At 36.6% G+C, this 20,603-nt stretch overlaps 5 protein-coding genes across 5 annotated transcripts in view; 3 read left to right on the forward strand and 2 right to left on the reverse strand.

Moving 5' to 3' along the window:
• Positions 1–257: 257 nt before the first annotated feature.
• On the reverse strand, positions 258–2,680 carry LOC114353645 (testis-expressed protein 10 homolog). The gene is made up of 2 exons (XM_028305705.1): positions 2,218–2,680; positions 258–2,123 (listed from the first exon to the last, which is right to left on the reverse strand). Exons 1-2 carry the CDS (start codon positions 2,575–2,577, stop codon positions 549–551), a joined length of 1,935 nt encoding a protein of 644 aa, XP_028161506.1. The 5' UTR covers positions 2,578–2,680; the 3' UTR covers positions 258–548.
• A 1,999-nt stretch (positions 2,681–4,679) lies between these two features.
• LOC114353646 (testis-expressed protein 10-like) lies at positions 4,680–6,803 on the forward strand. The gene is made up of 3 exons (XM_028305706.1): positions 4,680–5,132; positions 5,228–6,086; positions 6,344–6,803. The coding sequence occupies exons 1-2, from the start codon at positions 4,773–4,775 to the stop codon at positions 5,945–5,947; spliced, it is 1,080 nt and encodes a 359-aa protein (XP_028161507.1). The 5' UTR covers positions 4,680–4,772; the 3' UTR covers positions 5,948–6,086; positions 6,344–6,803.
• A 1,158-nt stretch (positions 6,804–7,961) lies between these two features.
• LOC114353649 (nucleolar protein 16) lies at positions 7,962–9,059 on the forward strand. Its single transcript, XM_028305710.1, has 3 exons — positions 7,962–8,168; positions 8,301–8,555; positions 8,683–9,059. The coding sequence occupies exons 1-3, from the start codon at positions 8,071–8,073 to the stop codon at positions 8,936–8,938; spliced, it is 609 nt and encodes a 202-aa protein (XP_028161511.1). The 5' UTR covers positions 7,962–8,070; the 3' UTR covers positions 8,939–9,059.
• Positions 9,060–9,159: 100 nt separating this feature from the next.
• On the reverse strand, positions 9,160–10,654 carry LOC114353648 (protein DPCD). Its single transcript, XM_028305709.1, has 4 exons — positions 10,488–10,654; positions 9,976–10,420; positions 9,530–9,766; positions 9,160–9,301 (listed from the first exon to the last, which is right to left on the reverse strand). Exons 2-4 carry the CDS (start codon positions 10,348–10,350, stop codon positions 9,197–9,199), a joined length of 717 nt encoding a protein of 238 aa, XP_028161510.1. The 5' UTR covers positions 10,351–10,420; positions 10,488–10,654; the 3' UTR covers positions 9,160–9,196.
• A 4,681-nt stretch (positions 10,655–15,335) lies between these two features.
• The window catches only part of Ptp-h (protein tyrosine phosphatase), a 57,127-nt gene continuing 51,859 nt past the window's right edge, over positions 15,336–20,603 (forward strand). Inside the window, exons 1-2 of the mRNA XM_028305707.1 lie at positions 15,336–15,576; positions 15,654–15,729. Coding sequence (XP_028161508.1) covers positions 15,446–15,576; positions 15,654–15,729 — 207 coding nt within the window. The 5' untranslated portion in view covers positions 15,336–15,445. The remainder of the gene's footprint in view (positions 15,577–15,653; positions 15,730–20,603) is intronic.

Below are 20,603 nucleotides of genomic sequence, written 5' to 3' on the forward strand. Positions count from 1 at the left end.
CATGAGAAAATCAGTGTATCATCTCCAGTACCTCTAGTAGGAAAAACTTTCGAGTTCGTTTCGTTGCGTATTCAAAGTGTCATCGAAAAATTTTGTATGAAAAATTAAACAGCGCCCCCTATATTATAGCCGCCCTAGGGGGCGCTGTTTAATTTTTCATTCAAAATTTTTCGATGACACTTTGAATACGCAACGAAACGAACTCGAAAGTTTTTCCTACTAGAGGTACAGGTTTTCGAAGTTCGCCTGTTTTCTAATTTTGTTACCCACTTTTTGGGCTCGATTCTGTGGTATACTTCACAAAGCCACCGTATTTTATATTTCATAAGCTATGAGAGCTAAAAGGAAACAAAGACTGCAAAAGTAATACAAAATTGGTTTAGTGGATGATACCAGAATTGAGCATGAATATTTTTATGTATCTTACCTATGCAAAATTGTGTGACTATTTTATGGAATTTATGTTTGAAATAAATTACAATTGAATGGTACTTTAATTTTTATTTCTTCAATTTAACATAAAAGTACATACACAGAACATAATAATATTACATTATTCCACCTGCTCTCAACCGCAGAGTATCAAAGATGTATTTGCCATGATCACTTTTATACTCATTATCCAGTAGTTGCTGTTCTAATAAATTTAAAGATTTTCCATCCCATGATTTAATCCAATATAACAATGAAAATAATTTAAAGTAAATAGATGTATCATTATCTGCATCAGATATAACAATTTTAGGTAGATTTTGAATAATTTTAGTCAAATTAGGTTTTGTCACTTTACAAAATATGTCATTATTTCTAACTGCAAATATTTGCAGAATATTGACTGTTTGTGTAGTTACGGATTTTTCCAATAAAATGTTCGGTAAATTTTTCAACCATCTTTCAAAAGATTCACTTGTGTGAAAATCTTTTAGCCAATCATTCAAAGCAATTTTGCATAATAATGAGAAAATCTTTTGTTTGAATGAATTATCAATATTTTCATTAAAATATTCCCTGATTATTTTTTGGAATATTGGAATCATGACAGTTGATCCTTTAGTCCAATTGTTTTGCTTTGAGAATATGGTATCCAGTACATTTATGATTGTGCTAATAGTATCATCTTGGGCAGTATGACTGAATGCTTTCTCAAGATAGTTTAGAACTGAATTGATTTCTTTTGCCTGATTCTTAACATTAACATTTGAATTGAGTTTAATGTATAAGTGACAAATTTTTAGATTTTCCTGAACTAATTTTGGATCTGTTATCAGATCTTCAAAAACAGAGTCATCAGATTTTTTATGTTTCATCCTCATATTGGTCACATAAGGGAATGATGTTACAAAATGTTGACTGAATGATTGCTTGTATTTTTGGTTAAATATACTCCCAATGTCTGAACTTGGATTCTTGATAGCTTGATATTGAACTAAATCAAATAGGAGAGAAATTACATCCAGTGAATGTTTTAGTAGTGCAGCTGCATCCTCATTGATGACAGTTTCAATATTCATTCCTGATGAAGTCTTTGGGCACACTTCCAGCCAAGTTTCATAAAGCAGAGGCATCAAAGTATTAACATAATGTTTAAAGTTTTCCACTTCATCCAAGGGTGCCACATCTTGCGAGTTTTTAGAAGAAAAGCATGATACACTACAAACAGATGTGTATACCGGGTTGAATAAAGAGTAGATGTTCATCTTTGACTCATCAAATTTTTGAGCAGGTTTTGAACTAGGTTTCTCCTTAGTTTGCACTTGGTTCAGATTGATATATTTAGAAAGATAATCCTTCAATCTATGTAAGACTTTGACCCTCCATTTCACACTTGTTATTTGACTGCCTAAGTTTACAGTTAATGTTCGACCTGGTTTGGAATCTATTCTTAACTTGGATATCATATCCAAAAAGTTTGGTAATATTTTGTGAAAGTATTGGACTACTTTTTCAGGTGTACAAACAAGCAGAAGGTCTAAAAATAGCAAAGAGTCTTCTTGGATTCTAGTGTCGATGTGAGTCATAGCACTCCTTAAATAGGTGGCCATTATGTCAAAGAAGGGGTCCAACTTCTGGATTTCAACATTTGATAAAACTAATTGAAGGACTTTGAGAGTCTCGTGTCTAACCTGAAAATTTTAATAACATTAGAATTTCATGATTAAAGAAAAAAACAGTTACACGACATTTATGTAGATCTAATGATCCGTTTTAATTACATACCACTTTTTCGACGTTTAACACCAAGGGAGTTACAGCCAAAATTATTTGTCCAAGATTTTGATCTAATATATCAGCATGTGTTATTATATCTTTGATACCATCCAGGGCTTCAGTGCGAGACTTAGTATTGAAATGGTTAAGCCGAGACAAGAGATCCTTTAAATTAAGCTTTTTAGACGATAATACCTCATTAGTTCCCCGTTTCTTCAACTGTTCTTTGATAACAATTTTTTTAACTTTGAAATTCGTTTTGGTTACATTTGTACCTTTGGGTAAATCTTTCTTCTTGGATTTTAATTTAGTTTTCGACTTCTCAGATTTAAGGAACTTTTGGTGGCGCGTGGCACCAGTTTGGGGCATTTTGGGAAGCTTTTCAATACATTTATGTTTATAAAAATCACTTCATAACCTCTCTCTTTGCAGTGCTTTGCAGGTTGCTGCATAGAGAAAAGTAATACATAGGAAATAGAGAACCCTCTCTGTCAAATTTTTGAACCTACTTATTGACAGCCTGGTGTTAAATTCCCTGTACTTAACCTACGTACGTAACGCTCACATACATACATAGTCCACGCACACATGCATACATAAAGTCCACGCACACATACACACAGTTCACGCACACATAGGCCATCATAACCTTCAAAGAATTATTGTTTTTTTGATGTACAATGTAGATTTTTTTCAAATCCATTAATTTGAAAACATTTATCTTTATGGTGTACGTATTGTATTATTTTCAAAACAATGGATTTGGAAAAATTCTACATTGCACATGGAAATGCAAATAAACAAAAACTTTTCAATTTAATAATTTTACTTTATTTATGAACACACATAATATTATACACCAAAAGCGTCTTTTCGCAAAGTTTTCAACAACACTAAAAAGCATTTGCACATTGAGAAAACTCAGATCACTTGTGAACATAACAGAAAGTTTCTTCGCGATTCACGAAGGAACGAACAAAACTCCGATGAACCAGAACAGCAGCAGGTACGAAGGAATGAACTTGAATTTGACTCGACTCTTCAATACTTTAATAGGGCCACAGAACTCATAAACGATGGCTAAGAAAACAAGAATGCATTCAACCTAACAAAAACAACACCGGCCATTTTGGAGGAAAAACAAAGTTGCCATATGTTAAATAGTAATTTCTACTACTCTATTATGTAAATTATAACAAAAATGTCACCATTCAGTTTTAAATTAAAACAAATTAGTTTCATTTTAAAAAAAAGTTTTCACATTGTAATTAACAATATTCTGAAATATATTTTAATTAAGAAAAAAATGAAAATATGAAGGAAACAGGAGCAGCGACATCTAGAGCGTTTTAGGGTAGTTAAAAAGTATTGGAATTTATCGGCTGAAGTCGCTGTTTGGAAGCAAGTTTCACTTGGATGATCGTAGTATGGAAGTTTCCGCACCCTGGGTTGCTGCCTGCATAGAGAAAAGTATAGTTCCAAAATACTGAACTGTCCTATGCATGACATTGACAGTGGGGCGCCACTGTCAATACCGGATCGCTGGTTCCGATTTTTGCCATGTTGGAAACCATATAGTTGAACGATGGTAGCGCCCCCCTGTCATTGAGTTTGGTGGGACAGTTCAGCGACAGCTGCCTGTGCCTGCCTGCACGTCAACAACGTCAAAGAGAATACAAAATATGTCAAAGAATTTTCCGTTATACGCATTTATCTGTCAATCGAAAATAAACTAAAAATAATATTTTTATTTAAATTTTATAACTTAAAATGCATTGAAATAAGTATGTAATAATTTTATTATGGGTTTAAATTAAAGATAATTCAGTGTGTTTGTTTGTTATAATATAATTATAAATAATGATAACTCAATTATACAATGCGTAAAATGAAATATCTTTTTCCTCTTTACTTTAGTGATTGACATCTTAAGTCGTAATCTGTAAATCGATTGATGAATTTCGCGATAAAGAAAACAGCCGTGTAAGGTCAGGTGTATAAAACTGTGGTACAAATCAAACCATTATCATTAGATGGAAATTATCTGCCCCCTAGACAAAACGCACTTTTTGATCGAATCGAAAATAGAATCCGTCAAAACTCCATACAAAAAAGAGGCTTTTCAACCACTTTTCGACTGGTTTGCGATTATAATTTGCACTTTGTCTAGACCCACAGAACTTAATTCCTAAACTTGCTTCAAGCAAGCACTAAAAAAGAGATTTCGTTTCACGCATCGTCTATATGAGTTATCATTATTTTTAATTGTGTTATAACAAACAATTAAACACACTGAATTATCTTAAATTTGGCCCTATAATAATCAATAAATTATTACACACAATTTTTCAATACATGATTAAATTACAAAATTTAAGTGAAAATATTATTTTTAATTTATTTTCGTTTGATCGTTAAATGCGTATAACGGAAAATTGGTCTCTGACATTTGTATTCTCTTTGACGTTGACGTGCACGTGCTCTGTGGTGCAGGCAGCAACTGCAAAAAGAAGAGAGGTTATGAAGTGATCTTTAAACTTATATGTATTGAAAAGCTTTCCAAAATGCCCCAATCTGGTGCTACGCGCCACCAAAAGTTCCTTAAATGTGAGAAGTCGAAAACTAAATTAAAATCCAAGAAGAAAGATTTACCCAAAGGTACAAATGTAACCAAAACGAATTTCAAAGTTAAAAAAATTGTTATCAAAGAACAGTTGAAGAAACGGGGAACTAATGAGGTATTATCGTCTAAAAAGCTTAATTTAAAGGATCTCTTGTCTCGGCTTAACCATTTCAATACTAAGTCTCGCGCTGAAGCCCTGGATGGTATCAAAGAGATAATAACACATGCTGATATATTAGATCAAAATCTTGGACAAATAATTTTGGCTGTAACTCCCTTGGTGTTAAACGTCGAAAAAGTGGTATGTAATTAAAACGTATCATAAGATCTACAAAAATGTCGTGTAACTGTTTTTTTTCTTTAATCATGAAATTCTAATGTTATTAAAATTTTCAGGTTAGACACGAGACTCTCAAAGTCCTTCAATTAGTTTTATCAAATGTTGAAATCCAGAAGTTGGACCCCTTCTTTGACATAATGGCCACCTATTTAAGGAGTGCTATGACTCACATCGACACTAGAATCCAAGAAGACTCTTTGCTATTTTTAGACCTTCTGCTTGTTTGTACACCTGAAAAAGTTGTCCAATACTTTCACAAAATATTACCAAACTTTTTGGATATGATATCCAAGTTAAGAATAGATTCCAAACCGGGTCGAACATTAACTGTAAACTTGGGCAGTCAAATAACAAGTGTGAAATGGAGGGTCAAAGTCTTACATAGATTGAAGGATTATCTTTCTAAATATATCAATCTGAACCAAGTGCAAACTAAGGAGAAACCTAGTTCAAAACCTGCTCAAAAATTTGATGAGTCAAAGATGAACATCTACTCTTTATTCAACCCGGTATACACATCTGTTTGTAGTGTATCATGCTTTTCTTCTAAAAACTCACAAGATGTGGCACCCTTGGATGAAGTGGAAAACTTTAAACATTATGTTAATACTTTGATGCCTCTGCTTTATGAAACTTGGCTGGAAGTGTGCCCAAAGACTTCATCAGGAATGAATATTGAAACTGTCATCAACGAGGATGCAGCTACACTCAGGGCCGTCTTTAACCTACTAGGGGCCCTGGGCACTTCAGGATCAACGGGGCCCTTTTCATCTTGAAAAAGGTTTTCTTTGAGAGCAGACGGGGGCAATGGCGGCGTAGCATGGGTTGGCACCCGGAATGATCACCATGCTTGGCACCCGGGGCAGACCGCCCCCACCGGAATGTTATCATAATTACCAATAATTTTATAAATAAACTAGCTTTCCGCCCGCGGCTTCGCCCGCGTGGAATTTTGTCTGTCACAGAAAAACTTTATCACGCGCGTCCCTGTTTCAAAAACCGGGATAAAAACTATCCTATGTTCTTTCCCGGGATTCAAACTATCTCTATGCCAAATTTCATCAAAATCGGTTGCGAGGTTTAAGCGGGAAAGCGTAACAGACAGACAGACTGACAGACAGACAGACAGACAGACAGACAGAGTTACTTTCGCATTTATAATATTAGTTGGGATCTCTAGCTAACTGTATGTAATGCAGTTTATAAAATGTTACAAAATAAATAATTAATAATATTATGTATGTAATTTGTAATTAATTGTATAGATAGAATTTCATCATGACATGTTAATGGTTCCTCCTGTTAAATGTTATTTTATGTATTATTTATTTTTAAATTTTGTGTTAGTGTGCTTATTCTGACAAGTTACCTACATGAGAAAATCAGTGTACCATCTCCAGGTTTTCGAAGTTCGCCTGTTTTCTAATTTTGTTACCCACTTTTTGGGCTCGATTCTGTGGTATATTTCACAAAGCCATCGTATTTTATATTTCATAAGCTATGAGAGCCAAAAGGAAACAAAGACTGCAAAAGGAATACAAAATTGGTTTAGAGGATGATACCAGAATTGAGCATGAATATTTTTTTATAGCTTACCTATGCAAAATTGTGTGACTATTTTATGGAATCTAAGTTTGAAATAAATTACAATTGAATGGTACTTTAATTCTTATTTCTTCAATTTAACATAAAAGTACATACACAGAACATAATAATATTACATTATTCCACCTGCTCTCAACCGCAGAGTATCAAAGATGTATGTATTTGCCATGATCACTTTTATACTACTCATTATCCAATAGTTTTGGTTCTAATAAATTTAAAGATTTTCCATCCCATATAACAATGAAAATAATTTAAAGTAAATAGATGGATCATTAAGTTTAAGACTACCCTTGCCGCTCCCATACATCAGAGCCCCGATTACGGTAATTTTTAACGTCAACAATCCAGACACGCTTCTCGATTCTGCGATACGATTGGTCGTTCAACAGCGTACGTCAGCTGTTTTGACCAATCGTATCGCAGAATCAGAAACGCGTCTGGATTGTAGACGTTATAAAAGTTACCGTAATCGGGGCTCAGGCACTGATTTAGTTTACGCGCTAGACCTATATTGGTGTTAGCGAGTGAACAAAATGGATCGGCTCGACTAAATGATTAATGCCCATTTTTTATATTCAATTCTTGTCCAAATCCCGATTTCAATTTAATTTAGTTTTAGATTAAATATCCACAATTTTAGGTGCGTTTACACTTTAATATTATTTAAATGTCTTATAAACAATATGAAAATTAATGTAAAAATATCGAAAACCGCAGATATTTTTGAACAAAAACATAAATAAAAAAGTTATCAAATCAAAAACTTTCTTTTTGAAAAGCTTTATTTGGATTTGGATTAGAATTGAATATAGGAAACCAGTCTTAGTAATCTGCTACCCTGGCCAGTTATAATTTTGAATTTTTTAATGGACTATTTTTGTGGGCTTTTGACACCCTTACCCTTAAAACTTGTAAACAACATCGTATAGTTCCAAAATACTGAACTGTCCTATGCATGACATTGACAGTGGGGCGCCACCGTCAATCCCGGATCGCTAGTTCCGATTTTTGCCATGTTGGAAACCATATAGTTGAACGATGGTAGCGCCCCCCTGTCATTGAGTTTGGTGGGACAGTTCAGCGTGGGTCATCTATAGTCGGATTAATTATTCGATTATGTTCTAAGACGGGAAACTGGAACTCACTTGTAATGTCACTGTCAGTCATGTCATAAATGTCATAATTTTTTGACACTTTAAAAAAATACCCAAGTTGCGCACGTGTTTACTTGTTTCTGATAGTGAAATTAGTGATTTTTGTTTGATAACTGGTGGTACAATAGCAATACAAAATGAAAATAAAGAAACAACACCGCAGGAAAAAATACCTACATCATCTTAACCGTAAGCGAATGAGTAAAAATCAAAGTAGTACTGGCACAGTTCTATGGTAAATAGTATTGAATTTTCATTGGTACCATCTATGTTTGTAACTCAGAATACAGAACAATTCTGTTCTATATTCTAAGGTTTGTAATCAATTGAAAATAATTTTATAGTAATGTTGATTTCAACTTTTCAGCAAAGTAATGAAAGATGAATGGGACCACAAAAAGTCGACTCTCCGAAATCTCACAGAAATGGGCTTAGCAAATGATCCAAACCAGGTTATAAAAATTCCTAGTTTTAAAAAGGAACAGTTGAAAAGGGCAAAGAAAATGGTAAATGACGATGAGTCTGCTGAAAGTGAAGAGGAGACAATAGAAGTAGTTCCTAAGATTGAAGTTGTAAATAAACTGGAACTAGAAGCAAAAGCGCCCCGTGAAAGAAAGTTTAAGTAAGTCTGATGTTACCAAACTGTTTTTTACAAATAAATCTGTGAGTTAAAAGAGATTCTAGTGGTAGTCTTTTGTGCTGAGATCTTTAGTATAAAATTAATAACATATAACATTTTTATTTTACAGGTTACCAAAAGGACAAGTTGAATTTATAACATATCTTCTAGACAAATATGGGCATGATTATAAAGCTATGGCCAGAGATAAGAAAAATTACTATCAAGAAACATGGAAACAATTAAGGGCCAAAGTTAAAACCTTCATGGGGATTCCAAAGCAGTACGGAGAATACTTAAAGACCAGAGGATTGCTGGAAAAAGAAGAAGATGAGGAAGAAATTAAAAAACAAGCCCAAGCATTAGTTATGGATGATAGTGATTAAGATCGTTTTATTATTGAATTTGTGAATATGAAGTTATTCAGATGTGAATAAATAAATTATACATAAACATTTAGTACTTTTGCTTAACACAAATGTTCAACTTTGCTATTGAGTGTCGGCATGTCATAGAACACTTGAAAGTCATTAACTACAATCCTTATTGCAGAATTCATAAGAAAGCTGTGTTGGTTGAAAAACTACTTTAAAAATTAAAACCAAACTTTATAAAACAAGTTTATACTTTATTGAACTTTATATTCACTGTGTTTTACAATCACTAGGAACATCTTTGATAGGTTTCACTTTCTTCAATTCTTCATACCATTCCTTCTCCATTTCAAGCAATGGTTGTGGCTTCTTGTACTGAAAAATAAAAGGTATAATCAGTGGCGGATTTACCAGCAGGCAGAATAGGCTGAAGCCTAGGGTGGCAAATTTTAAGGGGCGGCAGGTTTAGTTCATAACTATTTTTTACATACACAAAGTAGGTCGGATGCCAATATATCTATATTCGCCAGGCCAGGCTAATAAGATCCAACACGACTACGTTTTGGGCAGTTAGGCAGCCTCTATTTTACGAAATTTACTTACCATTATAATCAGAGTATGGAACTGGTGGCTGGATTGGATATTCGCTTGTTCCAATTTCAAGCCAAGTCTGTCGAGTTCTGGAACCTGTAGTTTTTTGAAGTACTTCTTGTTAGTTGTGCGTACTATTATGCATCTTTCATCATTGTTAGCGCTTATAGAATAAGTTTCAATAGGGTATGGCAAGTTTCTTATTCTCCATTCCAAATTCACCCTTGTGTTTCTTCTTGAGACTATTGGCTGTTGAATAAATTAAATAGTAAGAATAACTGGAGCCTAATAATTAAACGAAAATATGACTTGGGCAACGTAACAGATTTTAATGCCAAGGGGGTGTATGAGAGAGTGAGAGCCCATATTTTATAATTTTCTTTCTTATATTAAAACAAAAAGGGAAGATTATAACATCACAACAAAAAACTTACACTATTTTACATTTTACTTCTTACCTGATCTTTGCTTTCAACTATATCTACCATTTCTATGCTTTGAGTAGGTTCAGGAATGGGGTCCCCAATCTCAACCACCCACTTGCCATCCCCCCCTAATTTCCCCTTCAGTTTCCAAGCTCTGCGCAGTAAAACCTGAGTATCTACATTGTACTCTTCAACCATTTCCTTGTCATCATCAAACTTGTAATGTATCTTTTTTATCTTATCCTCCTTCAAGCAGGACTTCTCTGCGTCTAACAAGGACCTGTACCATACTGTGTTTTTGTACATTTCACTCTTTCTATAAAGTTTTGATAAATTAGCCTTTAGTTTCTCCTCAAAGCTCTCTTGGTTGTTGGCGTCAGTTTCGATCCAACTTGATCTTCTTTTCATTTCGTTTCTATGGAAACAAGATTGTAATTTAACGAAGGGTTACCTAGTTTGCCATTTGTTCTGAAATTCTCTGTAATAATAAAGTTAATTTATTGATATTAGTAAGATATTTACACTATCCAAATCATTGTACTTACCGCATACAAAATGAATAATTTGATAAATGTCTAGTTAAGAATAATTAAGGCACTATTAAAATAAGTTAATTTTAACTGAGGCTTTTTTAACCTGACGTTAAAAATACAGAGCAAAAATGTAAATAAAATGCAGTTTTGTTTGCAGTACATGCACAATGCACACTTTCAAAGTATAGATGACCCACGCTGAACTGTCCCGCCAAACTCAATGACAGGGGGGCGCTACCATCGTTCAATTATATGGTTTCCAACATGGCAAAAATCTGAACCAGCGATCCGGTATTGACGGTGGCGCCCCACTGTCAATGTCATCGACAGGACAGTCCAGTATTTTGGAACTATAGTTTCATTTCACAAACGTCATTAACGTCAAATTTTACGATAGACCAGACAAGACACAACCATGAAGCTAAAGATAAAAATGGAGGCCAAACTTGGAACAACAACTTGAGTCAAATACCTACTTATCTCTATCTCGCTCTCTGTGGGCCGATCTCTCTTTTTATGTGGACTGTAGTATTGCTATCTCCTTATTGAAATCTCCTAGTAAATTCTTCGAAACAGCCAATGAGGATCAGTACTGTTGTAGAAAATTCAATAAAACTAGTATCTACGTTAATTTTTAAAACATAAGACAGACAAATCTTTTTGGATTATCCAAATCGGACCATTACTTACGAAGATATTAAGTAATAAACATAGGCCGTTTTTGCCTCTAAAAGACAACGTACGCAGGGCCGCGTGACGTCACTATATCCGAATCGAGCGCAGCCGGCGTACTATTGGGATGGAAAATATTTTTTTCCAGCTAAACTATCAGTTTTAGAAAAAAACTTTTAATAACATTTATTCATCAAAATAAAGTAACCTATCGACCAGTAATTTTTAAAAATAAAAATTGTGAAAAATAAGTATCGCTATGTCCAAAAACAACATTTTTATAAGATTCGATGGAATGCGGAGACGCGGTTGGGGTGAGTGTAACTTTATGATTGTTTGTATTGAACATAATAATACATAATATGAGTGCTAATANAGTAAGTACGGTTCCTTGAGATCGGTATGAGTGCACCACATACAGGGACCATGGTTTTAACTCTTAAGAGTACATCGCAGGATATGTATTAAAAACAATGCTACTTTATACTTCTTCCACTGCTACTTTATTCTAATTAATTATTTGTTACTTGTGCTGTTAATTACAATTCTCAATCCGTAAATAATTTCTTCTTTCTACCGTGTTCGTACTACTGTCCTCGTAAAATCATCGTAACCGATTGTTGTAATCGGATTACATGAACATCACTCGACCATTGTGACATATCGGCGTGCCATTCCGATATGTCCATTTGGACATATCGGAATGGCACGCTTTGACGATCAACTTGCTGTATCTACTCTAATCCATATCTGTGCTTTCAAAGTTGTTTCACAAACGTCATTAACGTCAAATTTTACGATAGACAGACACAACCAACCACAGATATGGATAGATGCAGCATGTNAATCACCACCATCGGAGTGGCCTCTCACATCCTTTTCTCCGACTGAATGTACGGATTTACCTGAACATAAGGCTAGCACATTTACTGCTTCTTCTGTCCAACGTACAGTCCCAGTGTTATATGAATTAGCACAACGCATTTCTGTCTGGGATAAGTTGCTTAAGACTGTGTCGTATATTTTACGCTTCCTTAAAAGAGTTCCGCTTGATGGAGGCATCAATAATTTGATCATCGCGGAGAAGTATGTTGTACGCGCTGTACAAGCTGTACATTTCGCAGAAGAACTAGCCCTTCTTCGAAATAATAAACTCCCGTCAAAAAAGCTGCGTAATTTGGCAGTCTTCATTGATGAAGAAGGTATCCTGCGCGTCGGTGGGCGTCTTTCCAAATCTGATTTACCATTTGAAGTTAGACATCCAGTCCTTCTCCCTAAACGCGATCATGTAGTTAACTTGATAATTAGGCATTACCACGTTTTGAATTGCCACGCAGGTCCTGGGTTATTAATGTCTATTTTACGCCAGCGCTTCTGGATTCTAGACTCTAGGACTACAGTTAGATGCAACTTTAGGAAGTGCAATTCGTGTTTTCGAGTCAATCCTGCTCACCCGACTCCAAGAATGGCTGACCTACCTTCATACAGAGTGCAAGAGAACAAAGCATTTGTACACACCGGAGTAGATTATGCCGGTCCCATCCGCATTACTCTTTCTCGTCGCAGAGGTCAGCATGCTCAAAAGGCTTATATTTGCCTATTTGTATGCTTAGTTACAAAGGCTATACATATAGAATTAGTGTCGGATTTATCTTCAGACACCTACTTAGCCGCGTTTAAGCGTTTTATTTCGCGCCGCGGTCCAGTTTCCTGTTTATATTCGGACAACGGCACGAATTTCGTCGGTGCAAAGGCTCAATTAGACGAATTTAATTCCGCATTGAAAGGTGAACTTGCTCGCCACCGCATTGACTGGAAGATGATTCCACCGCGTGCTCCACATTTCGGCGCAATGTGGGAGTCTAATGTTAAGACTCTGAAAACACATTTATATAGGGTGATTGGTAATCAGTTGCTCAGTTACGAAGAGTTACAAACAGTTTTAATTCAGATCGAATGTGTCATGAATTCACGCCCATTAAATGTCATCTCGGCAGATCCTCATCCAGAGGTAATTACACCAGCGCATTTTCTCATGTCGAATCCTCTTCAGTCTCTTCCCGCTGCTGATTTAACGGATGTCAGGCTAAATTTAGTGCAGCGTAAGCGACTGTTGGACAATATGATCCTCTCGTTTTGGAAAAAATGGCGCCTGGAGTACTTGCACACGTTGCAAGTCAGACAGAAATGGGCTACTCATGACAACCCTGTCAAGGTAGGCACGGTTGTACTTTTAGGTCAAGACGATAGTCCGCCACTTAATTGGCCTTTAGGGGTTATCACCGAGGTGTACCCTGGTACAGATGGTGTCACTCGCGTAGCGATGGTTAGGACCAAATATGGTAACTTTAAACGTCCTGTCGTGAAGTTGTACCCAGTACCTACGCAATAATATATTTTACTTAACGCATTTAATTGTTTATTGTTAAGTTATTAGACTCGAGGTCTGAGTTCTTTTGATTTATTTATTTTTTCTTTGAATTTACACCGTTGCATTGCAAGGATCGCAACGTATTAAGTTCACATTAGTAAGTTTTTTGAAAGTTTCTGCGAACTTCCAAGGCGGGGAGTATGGTTACGCAGATGTACGCTCAACTTTAGTTTATTTTTAATTCCCAAATAGTTTTGTCTGCAGGTAGAAAACTGTTTGGTTTCCACATCTCTGTGGTCATTCTTGGCGTTTCTGAACGTCAAGCTTTGACACACTTCACCGTAAAACTTTAAACGCATCGCACATCTTCGCAGTCTCGCGAGTGAAAAAACCGCACTTTTATCTCCCGCAAACCGCATCATAACGCACAACGCATACGCAGCAAACGCATCTCCGCATTCAAAGCCCAAATTGCTCGTGACCTGAACCCCCTGCAGGGGAAGTGAAGCCGATCCATCTTCATCCCGGAGTGTCCCGGTGCCAGCAGTGGTCGAGCTGACGGAAGGGGACCCGAGATTGGCTCAGAGATCTCGCGCAGCCAACATGCGTGCTAGAATCAGACTTCGGGTTCAAAATCAACTGTGCCTTCAAAAAGTCTGGCCTCTTCAGGGTACGGAACCTTGGGGGACTTAAAGCACATGCCAGTTTAGGGTTCAGCCTCGGTGATGAGCTGGGCTTTGAGCAGTCCCTCACAAACTTGGACCCCAGCAGACGGAGATCTGTCAGCGTCAGGAATGGAGCGCCACCAAATATCATCGACTCGTCACCGCGACCGGCGGCTAAGCAAGAGAAACGCGGCAAGCAGAACAGAATAATGATGCGACCGATGGCGCCGGTAGCAGCGCGACCCAACCAAGCCGCGATGGATAAGCTCAGTTCTCTACACCAAAGGGTTTCCACCACCATGCAGCCCATCGTCGTCCAAAGCACAGCTGACACTTCAAACCACCCACGAGCTAGTCCAACTGTCACCATGGCCAAACCCATGCCAATGGGAGTACCACCTTTCAAGCCCCTCCCGCCAAAAGAAGAAACTCTGAAGGTGGTCCCAATATCGTCGACGAAGACCACCTACACGCCACACCATGTGGCAACATCGGCCCATTCCGGCCCATCATGGCGGTTGTTTACTATTTTGTTTATTAGGCAGTTAATTTCGTTTGAGATTTTTTACAAGACAAAATCATTGTTTTATCAAAAGAAATGGTGCAAAATTTTGTAGTGCGTGGTTGCGGTAGTACGTGGTGTCCTGGAAGTGACTTAAGATTCCACGCGTAAGTGTTTATTTCGTGATTTCCGACATTGGATCATTTGTAAACATTTTTCACAGTAATTTCTTCCTAAAACGTTTTACTAGTATTTACACTTATGATACCTATGTCAAGAAATAAAGATTTTACATTGAATTTCATTGACTTTGAGCAAATTTATATTTTTTGTTTATTTAGAAAGAGAGAGTCTGCCCACAGAGAGCGAGATAGTGATACAAAGGTTGTGCTTCAAGTAGGTATTCGGAGTGTGGCCTCCATTTTTATCTATAGCTTCATGGACACAACCAACTTATGAAATGATGCGTTTGGCCGATAATATCATTTGTTAGAAATTGTTATAAAAATGAGTATCGCCATGGCAACTGCCGAAAACTTTAGCCTGTTTTCGGCGAGGAAACGTTTGCTAACTTCATGTTCGTCGTCACGTAATGTTATCCCATACATTTTTTTATCAGTGTCATGTAGCACGGCACTTCTGGCTAAAAGGACGCCATTTTTCTTACTACACTGGCTACCGCTATTTTCGGCCAAACACCCCCAATGTCATTAACTTATTGACATAAGAATTTGAGGTTATATTTTTGGTTTTGATTTTAATGAATTTAAAATTTATTTGGCAAGTGGAAGTAAAGATTTTACCAAAATTTCCTTCGTTGTGTTACTCTACATCAAAAAAGGAATTCATAAATCCTATTAAAAAGAAAATGGCACCTAGTATTCCCGACAGGTACGCTAAACTACGTATAATTTTGTTGTCATTATTCTTTTAATGTATTGGATTGCAATTTTTGCTTTTTCTTGCAGATGGATTCCATATAAAGCCTGTGGAAATGTAATTGAAGGAACCAGATTGATATGTTTCAAAGTACCCCTGCGAAGGGTAAGTAATTCCGTTTTTGATTTATTAACCATACTGCTGTTTAATCTAAAACCATACGGAGAGTCGTGGCATGGATGGTTTGTTTATGATTATGTTACTTAATAAGAAATACTACATAAATCTATTTTGCCTTTACACCCGTATTCACAAAAGATGCTTGCTTAAGTGAAGCAGCAAATCGAACGCACAACTTTGAATAGAGCTCTGTTATTGGTTCGTGTGTCACCCTGTGCGTCCACGCGCACTGTGAGACCTCATAGTAATGTTTGTGAATACGGGCGTTAATATCTCTTAAGTGGATTCCGTTTTCCCACTTCATAATGCCATGATTTCGCTTATGTGGCATCTAATAAACTCAAACTTTTCTCTACAAATAAATTGTATGACATTGATCCGTCTGTTTAACGATTTCCAAAATTAAAATGACTTATAATAATAAAATAATGTACCTCTATCTATATCATGCAGCATAGCAGCTGTTCAGATACTCAAGACAGCGCCATCTATATTTTCGTGTACATACTATTATCGGCAATTATTGTTTGCAAGATAGTTTTCGAGTACGTCGGTAGATGTCGCTATGTGCTTTAAAAATGCATAGGATGTACAAAATGCGGCGGTACTACACGCACTTAAGATTTTCTTCGACCTCTACCATCATTGTAGAATGTAGAATGTGTCAAACTACCGTTTAAAAAGTTTTAGTGCCTATTCCAATATTACTCAAAACACCTGCTCAGCATCGTAGTCTTCTGACATTCATTCGCAACCACATCAGCAAAGGCTAGCCGACAATGAGATGCATTATTGGTCCACAACCGCGAGTCACATTGTCTGGGGGTGTACTCTGCGAACCTTTCTCGATATATCAGCTTGAGGTATGTCTCTATCCCTATCATCACACCAGATTAGAGAGAGATGGACGAATCAAATAAATTGAAATACTTTTGCGGAATAGGGGCTCTATTTGTATAACTGTGCGAGATGCGTCTGCCTGGGCGTTCACTTGACCATCCACAGTTATACGGCAAACAACTTGGACGATTTCTGTGTTAATTTGTTCTGCATAGCGCTTACATCGCTTCAGATATCAGAAGTTTGTTTGGTTTGCTCGCCTCTTCAGCTGGACGCCCGACTTCCTACTAGAGTGCCTGAATTGTTTTGCACTTGCAGTTATGTATACCAAAAGCTGTTGCAGCTACTCGTATTTTCCCTAAACGTTCTTGTCTTATCTTGGTATTATCTAGATCTTGTTCAAGCTTTATTACTACTGAAACGATCACGAAAACAACATGTAGTCTGTTAGTTATTATGTTTCATCAAATTTTAACCACCCCTTATTATTTATTCTCTAGAAGTCCTGGACGAAGACACTTCTACGTCTTAGTATTTAGGATATTAGATAAAGCGTTCTAGGATCAGATTCTTCGAATTTCACAATACTGGCTCGTCCTTATCTGACCTGTCCTTTATTACCTACTTTGATATCCATCGGAATTGCTTTGAAAGGGATAGCGACTGAATTCTTAATAATCTATAAGGGTTCCGTTTTTTGCCATTTGGCTACGGAACCCTAAAAATCAGATAGATCGAACTCTAGACGAACCATGGATCTTTGGTTTTAATAGTTTTCATATTTAAGCTAGTTCTGTTNATTCTGTTTCATTCAATCGCTTTGAATTTAGAAGGAATCTGTAGAGTACCTACTTTGAAAGAGACCGTGCTAGAAGATGCCATCGACACTAATATTATAAAGAGGATAAGAGAAAGAGGTGCCGAAACTACTGGACCGCTTAATTCTTTCACCATTATGATCCTACATTATTTCTGATGAACATAGGCGGTACGCAATTCGCCGGGTCGGCTAGTACTTAATAATGCCCCGGGTCAGTCCTCATTTCAGCCTCATTGCTTGACAATACGCGTAGCGCCCTCTGCCCGCAATCCGGGGATTCAGAATTCAGCCTCGGGGCCACGAGTATTCGGATCACCCCATAGCGGGGATGGCGTGCGTGCCATCAAATGCCATGCTCTTGCCTATTGACTTGAATAGCCTTTATTGCTTGGAAATTAACCGGCTGTTGTTCACCTAGTATGTTCTGTAAGTCACCAGGAGCTTCAGAACTAACAATTTTCTTTGTTATTAAGAATTTCTGGCGTTACCTACGAGTCGCCTCTCGATCTTAAATTTTTAATAAGTTGAAAATTTAGAATTTTCTATTCCATTAGTTTTCTTACTGTATGATGATTAAATAATTAGGTATAACTTATCAAGAGAATGCCTATCTTTTATTAATTTGTGCAGTACAGGTTTCTTTCTTCTTCGTACCCGCTCACTTGTTTAACTATTTTATGACAGTTGATATTTGACTTGCGGCATTCATCCTCAAACAATGTTTATTTGAACACTAGACAACTTAAGTAAAATGTTTTAATTAAATAATTACAATCTGAAAGTGTCGCCGCATGATATCTAAATGACGAAACACAAAAGTAACTGTAAAACGGCGGGAGTTTCTAATTATGTTATTGTGGAGTAAGATTAAGCCAGAGGGCTTAGGATAGCGCGTAATTGTGCTTAAAGTGGTGACCTTAATCCTTCATACATCCTCCCTCTGTTTGCCCAGCCGGGTGTCAAAATATTTGTCCCCCACCAAATAAATAACAGTCCCGACTTCGAATTGTCTAATCCCATATTTGATAAAGCAGCGGGTGCCTCCATACCGTTCTTTCGGTACACACGACTCTTTTATAATCTTTATATCTTTTGACTTTTTTTTTTCAAAAACTACTCCTTTATTCGGCCATGGCGCTTTGATTCCGCTTCTTTATTCAACGGGATTTGACCATAAATTTCGATAGTTTTGTTCTGTTTGAGTTATAAAGGGATATTACCGTAATGGCAAGCGGTAGGAGTAATTTGATATAACTCACGATTCACATTTTTCTGTTATGATTCGGCGGGTGTATATTGTAGTTTTTATATTTCCTTGAATTTATTTAAGTGTATTTGTTTTGAGGACGTTTGTTGNAAATTGTCACTATCAATATTTTTTACTGAATAACCTGTAAAGTTAATTCTACAATTTCTGAAAAATCACCTAAAAGTAACCTTTTCATTAGTGTAACCTAAAAGTAACCACAGCAGTTCAAAAGTAACCTAATAGGTTACAAAAGTAACCTTCTGGCAACACTGATGGATTGTGAGTTGTGGTGACAGGTAACAAGGGTCACGACTGTTTTCAACTAATTTAAAAGAAGCATTTTAGCAGTTACGGGATCATGCTGCGACATATTAATAATATAATAATTGTTCCTTTTCCGTTCTGTTAACTTTATCTAAAGGTAAAAGTAGTGAAGCCTGCTCTACTTGGTTCCGTACCATCTGCCGGCTGATCTGCTCCAAAGTGTTGATGCAAAGTACAATGAATAATATTTTTTTCTCGGCTTGTTTTTTTTACTTTCATCGGCGAAAGCGATGTATCGCGCAGATGGCAGACGTAACGCATTATGTCAATCGGTCAAACGTTCCTCGACTCGACAATAACAATATTTTCATTTTGCAATACATTTTTACGATATCACCTCTATGCAGCGCTGCAATTGGTCCAACGACCGTGATGTATGCTCATGTTTTCATTATGCTCACACACGAAGATTTCTCACAAACTTATAGACGACAGACATTCCTTATTTTGCTTGCGATATTTTATTTGTTCTTCTGACCCGTTTAAAAGCTTAGCCGGTGACAAATGATAGCGCATTTCTTTATCTTTTGTTGTGTGTTGACATGTTGTATCTAGCATCTCCGAGGGTTAAAGTCCCAAGTTGTTATTTAGATGTCTCTGTTTTATACGTGCTGTACGTTGTACTTAATGACGGTTCTCAATTCTCATAATACTTTTACGATATTTTCACACGATATCTATTTTCTAGAGTTTTGCCCTTCAACAGATTAGGTGTGGTCTTTGTAATAAAATTTAAAAGTATATTTAACAATTTTGATACCAAGTACCTACCGAGAGCAACGGATACAAGATATTCGAAATATGTAGTATAAAATTGTAAAGTATTGTCTTTCGTAGTCACTATTATGACAAGATGCCATAACAAGATGAAATTATAGAGCCGTATCGATTACAAGAATTGTTAATTCTTTATCCTTTTATGACCTACAGGAATACAAAATGGCTCGATTCAATTTTATATTTCTTTTGTTGAATGTTAAGTTACCCAGGAAGCAGAGCCAGTGTAAGTTCATTCGTGTACAAATTATAATTTCAATAAACATTTGAAGTAATCAGGAGTTAAAATTGTAACGTTCGTTTATTAGTTTTTAATCTAACCGCGCCTGAGTAATTTGAAATTAGGCGTATCATTAGGGTAATTCCATCGTAGATCCTAGACCATCGTGAATGTTCCAAAACGGTTCATTTACACATTTTATAGCGCGACACACTTCAGTATCGGCGGGAGAATCTGGACCGGGATAGTGTTGCATTTCTCCGGCCACCAGGCCGAATAAAAAAGTCATAAACCGATGACACGCTTGGGAACACAGGGTTGTAATGTAGGTCGATATCAGACCAACATTTTATTGGGCCGACAACAGCGAAAGCTACGTTGCACTTATCGTTTATCGTGTAGTATTACACGCTCGTAAAAATACAAACTAAAAACTAGCCCGTCCACGAGCGCATTAAGGATGTGTTGAATTAGTTCGTACCGTGTTGAATATTCATTAGGGTGTGAAGGATCCAGTAATTAATAAAGAAACCGATCGAGCGTCAGTAACGACGATGGAGCCGACGAATCATTCGGCGCGGGTTTGATCGACGTCCTGTAACGGGACGGGACCCTTTGAAACGTGGCTT

Source organism: Ostrinia furnacalis, unplaced genomic scaffold (genome assembly GCF_004193835.3).
Source record: "Ostrinia furnacalis isolate ACB-3 unplaced genomic scaffold, ASM419383v2 OfSCF1780, whole genome shotgun sequence".
Classification (NCBI taxonomy): Eukaryota; Metazoa; Arthropoda; class Insecta; order Lepidoptera; family Crambidae; genus Ostrinia; species Ostrinia furnacalis.

Coding starts and splice junctions, on each gene's coding strand:
- LOC114353646 (XM_028305706.1), top strand. CDS start 4,773: ATGCCCCAATCTGGTGCTACGCGCCACCAAAAGTTCCTTAAATGTGAG. Junction 5,133..5,227: donor TGTTAAACGTCGAAAAAGTG/GTATGTAATTAA, acceptor TAAAATTTTCAG/GTTAGACACGAGACTCTCAA.
- LOC114353648 (XM_028305709.1), bottom strand. CDS start 10,350: ATGAAAAGAAGATCAAGTTGGATCGAAACTGACGCCAACAACCAAGAG. Junction 9,767..9,975: donor TAGTTGAAAGCAAAGATCAG/GTAAGAAGTAAA, acceptor TTTATTCAACAG/CCAATAGTCTCAAGAAGAAA. Junction 9,302..9,529: donor TCCATACTCTGATTATAATG/GTAAGTAAATTT, acceptor TTTATTTTTCAG/TACAAGAAGCCACAACCATT.
- LOC114353645 (XM_028305705.1), bottom strand. CDS start 2,577: ATGCCCCAAACTGGTGCCACGCGCCACCAAAAGTTCCTTAAATCTGAG. Junction 2,124..2,217: donor TGTTAAACGTCGAAAAAGTG/GTATGTAATTAA, acceptor TAAAATTTTCAG/GTTAGACACGAGACTCTCAA.
- LOC114353649 (XM_028305710.1), top strand. CDS start 8,071: ATGAAAATAAAGAAACAACACCGCAGGAAAAAATACCTACATCATCTT. Junction 8,169..8,300: donor AGTACTGGCACAGTTCTATG/GTAAATAGTATT, acceptor TCAACTTTTCAG/CAAAGTAATGAAAGATGAAT. Junction 8,556..8,682: donor CCCCGTGAAAGAAAGTTTAA/GTAAGTCTGATG, acceptor TTTATTTTACAG/GTTACCAAAAGGACAAGTTG.